A 3,181-nucleotide genomic window follows, 5' to 3' on the forward strand; every position below is an offset into this window, starting at 1 on the left:
TTTACTCTTAAGGTAAGATAATTAGAAAATATGCACTTGAAATAAGACAATGCAATCGTGTTTTCTTATTTTAAGTGTAAATTGTCTTGGTCCATTATTATACAGCTCTGAGCTGTCGAAAAACGATTTAAAATTACACCCCACACACAGTTTTCCATCAGTATAAAATGTCCATTGTTTCATATGAACGGCAAGTGTCTAAAATATTATTGAGATAAATTATTGATTCTGGCAAAAATGGTGACACTCCAAAATAAAACTAAAAATGCATCTAGCAAGCATCTACAAAATGTGCCATTTTTATTCGGTTGAACTCAACTTACTCGTTTGCAGAGTTGTGTGTCCATCATAAAGTTGTGGACATGCTTCTCAGCCTTGGTCAGCTCCAGCTTCCTGGCAACCACTGCAACCACCAGCGCAGTGCAACCAGCTCCCTGTTGTTCAACATAATGGTGGACAAACAGCAACACTTTACCAATTAATCATCATAGCAACATTACACCCCCCAAAAACTGATAAGTGTTACATGCAGATGTTTTCAGCCCTGTTTACTCTAATTCTCTATAAGTGCTCTTATGCTATGTTCAGACCGCAAGCAGCAGAGGCAGCAGAAGCAGCTAGTTTACATGCAAAGTCAAAGGTTGACGCGCAAAGGTGCAGCAGAAGAACTGAAACAGTTCTGAAAGATCTAAAAAACAGTTTATTAACAGTTATATTAACTTAAAACAGTAGCGAACAGTAGCGGAAAACCACAAAGAGGCGACCGGACTGTTGAAGGGGATTCCCAATGACAAAGCACCGCCAGTGTACGGGGGTCTGAGCGAAAAAATCTAAAACAAAGTGAATCCAGTAGAACATTTTATTTCCTACCAGGAGTGGGTGACAATAGTTGAAGAAACTTTTGGCTCTCTAATTGGTATCGGTGCCCTATTTGTTGGTACTGGCCGATACCGATACCACCATTTTAGGGCAGTATCGGGGCCCTGTCCGATACTGGTATCGGTATCGGTGCAACACTAGTCTTTTTCCTGCTTCACAAAGGTAGGCAGCAGTTTGACAAAGCCATGATGGCAATTATTTTACATGCCGTTTTTCATATATACACAGACACATCAATTTCAAACAGATGGTATCGGAATGGTATCGGTATCGGCCGATACTGCACAGCCAGGTATCGGTTATCGGTATCTGGGCCAAAAAATGGCATCAGCGCAACACTATTTTAAATTAAAATCTTTAATCTGGACTCATTTTGGGGGTTAATGAATCTTATACCTGTTACAGACGTAACACAGGCGCTAAGGCGGAGGAGGCATAGGTCTAATTGCTTATGAATAAGAAGTGGAAGCAAATCATCAAACCAACAACGTCGTCTCGTTACCTAAAAGTTAAACATAGGATTATTTACAGAATTAAATAGGCCGTCATGAATTATACTTATCCTAAATCCTCTCCCACTGTTGTGGTATTGAAGGATGTAATTAGTTTAACACGCACCAATCATCTCGTTGTGAGAAAACGGCTTTCATTCTCTTTAGATAAAGAAAAAAATTAACTCATTTTCTCGAGAAAACCACAGTGAAAAAGTATCGCTCTCGGCTTCCGTAGATTATTATTTTTTTTATTATCCTTGTGTCAATATAGGAGGTGTGGGGGGTTCATGGGGGCACGGAATAAAAAATGTGGTCTGTAAAAGGTGATCGGTAAACACAATTTCAAGAGCCATACCATTCATAAAAGCCAATCTGAGAAAGGAAACATGAAATTGAAAATATAAAATCTGCTAAAATGTTTTGTTTTTTACGGATTTTTAAGGATTAGGGCCACTGGAAAAGAAAAAGTTAATTGATTTTTACATTTTATTTCAGTTTAACATGGAATTAAACTGAATTAAGTCAGAATTCTGACTTTTTTCTCAGAATTCTAACTTTTTTCCACAGAATTCTGACTTTAATTTCATAATTTTGACTTTTTTTATTGTCAGAATTCAGTGAGAATTCTGAGAAAAAAAGTCAGAATTCCGAGAAAAAAGTCAGAATTCTGACTTTTTTCTCATACTAAACTGAAATTAAATTTAGTTAACTTTTTTTTTTGTACTGGCCCTAATCCGCTTCCGTAGTTTTTACAGATGCAACATGTTTAGAAAATAACGAGCAACAGAAACAATGCGTGACCTCTGATGCGGTACCATTCACGCTCTTTAAAGGCGCAGAAGTGCATTTATAATATAGAAAAGGAATTTTCCTTCCACACGTTCAGAGATATCTTTACCTAAACCCAAGAAGAACATACCATGATTCCCGTAAGCAGACACACGCCTTTCCCACAGTACGTGTGCGGCACCATGTCACCGTAGCCAATGGTGAGGAAGGTGATAGAGATGAGCCACATGGCTCCCAGGAAGTTACTGGTCACTTCCTGTTTGTCATGATACCTGAAACGATAAAGACAGGGAGAGATGCGAGACATTCTCAGAAAAGGTGGAAACTGTTTCAGAAACGCTAACATGCTAAAGAGCTACAGGATGCTCTGAGTCACATAAGGCAAGTGGTTGGAGGAAAATAAGGAGGAAGTTCATGATGCATTATGAGACCACTGTTCTCTAAAACAAAGTAGCAAAAGTTCTTGTGCAAAACCAGTTATTTGTGGTTTGAAATCTGACGTCGTTTTAGGTACAACGCCACCTCTCACACCAGAATTAAAAACACATGTATTGGAGGAATTAGGAGTGAATTTTGTTCCATTATTGTTTGAAGTGAAGAAGACATTTAGTAAAGCATGCAATCCAAAACTGAAACTTAGAAAAATGTTTTCTTTGATTTTATTTCATTAATTTCTGTTTCTGTTATTCATTTAAACTTTATTTTTTCTACTTTGTTATTGTTTTTAACAGAATCTGTATTTAATATTTTTTCAGATTTCTGTTTTTCAGATTGAATTTCGTGTTTTATGAATTGCGTTCTTTTTTTTTAAATCCCATTCTCTTCACTTAAAGTCCAATAAATCAATTTACCGATAAAAAGTCTGTTGTTTCTGTCCATGCAGAGCTACGGAGGCCCCTAGGGGACATGGGGATTTTTTTTTTCTTTGGCGTTCCCTCGCAAAAGTATTGCGTTACCTCGCAAAATGTTGCGTTACCTCGCAAGACCTTTTGCGAAAGTTTTGCATTCCCACGCAAAAG

General features: G+C 37.6%; 1 protein-coding gene across 1 annotated transcript in view; it reads right to left on the reverse strand.

Annotated features, from left to right (window-relative positions):
- The window catches only part of LOC107100640 (small conductance calcium-activated potassium channel protein 3-like), a 122,162-nt gene that overhangs the window by 2,781 nt on the left and 116,200 nt on the right, over positions 1-3,181 (reverse strand). The window contains exons 4-5 of the mRNA XM_015399210.1: positions 2,293-2,434; positions 324-434 (exon numbers count right to left, since the gene is read on the reverse strand). Coding sequence (XP_015254696.1) covers positions 324-434; positions 2,293-2,434 — 253 coding nt within the window. The remainder of the gene's footprint in view (positions 1-323; positions 435-2,292; positions 2,435-3,181) is intronic.

This window comes from Cyprinodon variegatus, unplaced genomic scaffold (genome assembly GCF_000732505.1).
Source record: "Cyprinodon variegatus isolate N-32 unplaced genomic scaffold, C_variegatus-1.0 Scaffold995, whole genome shotgun sequence".
Taxonomy (NCBI): Eukaryota; Metazoa; Chordata; class Actinopteri; order Cyprinodontiformes; family Cyprinodontidae; genus Cyprinodon; species Cyprinodon variegatus.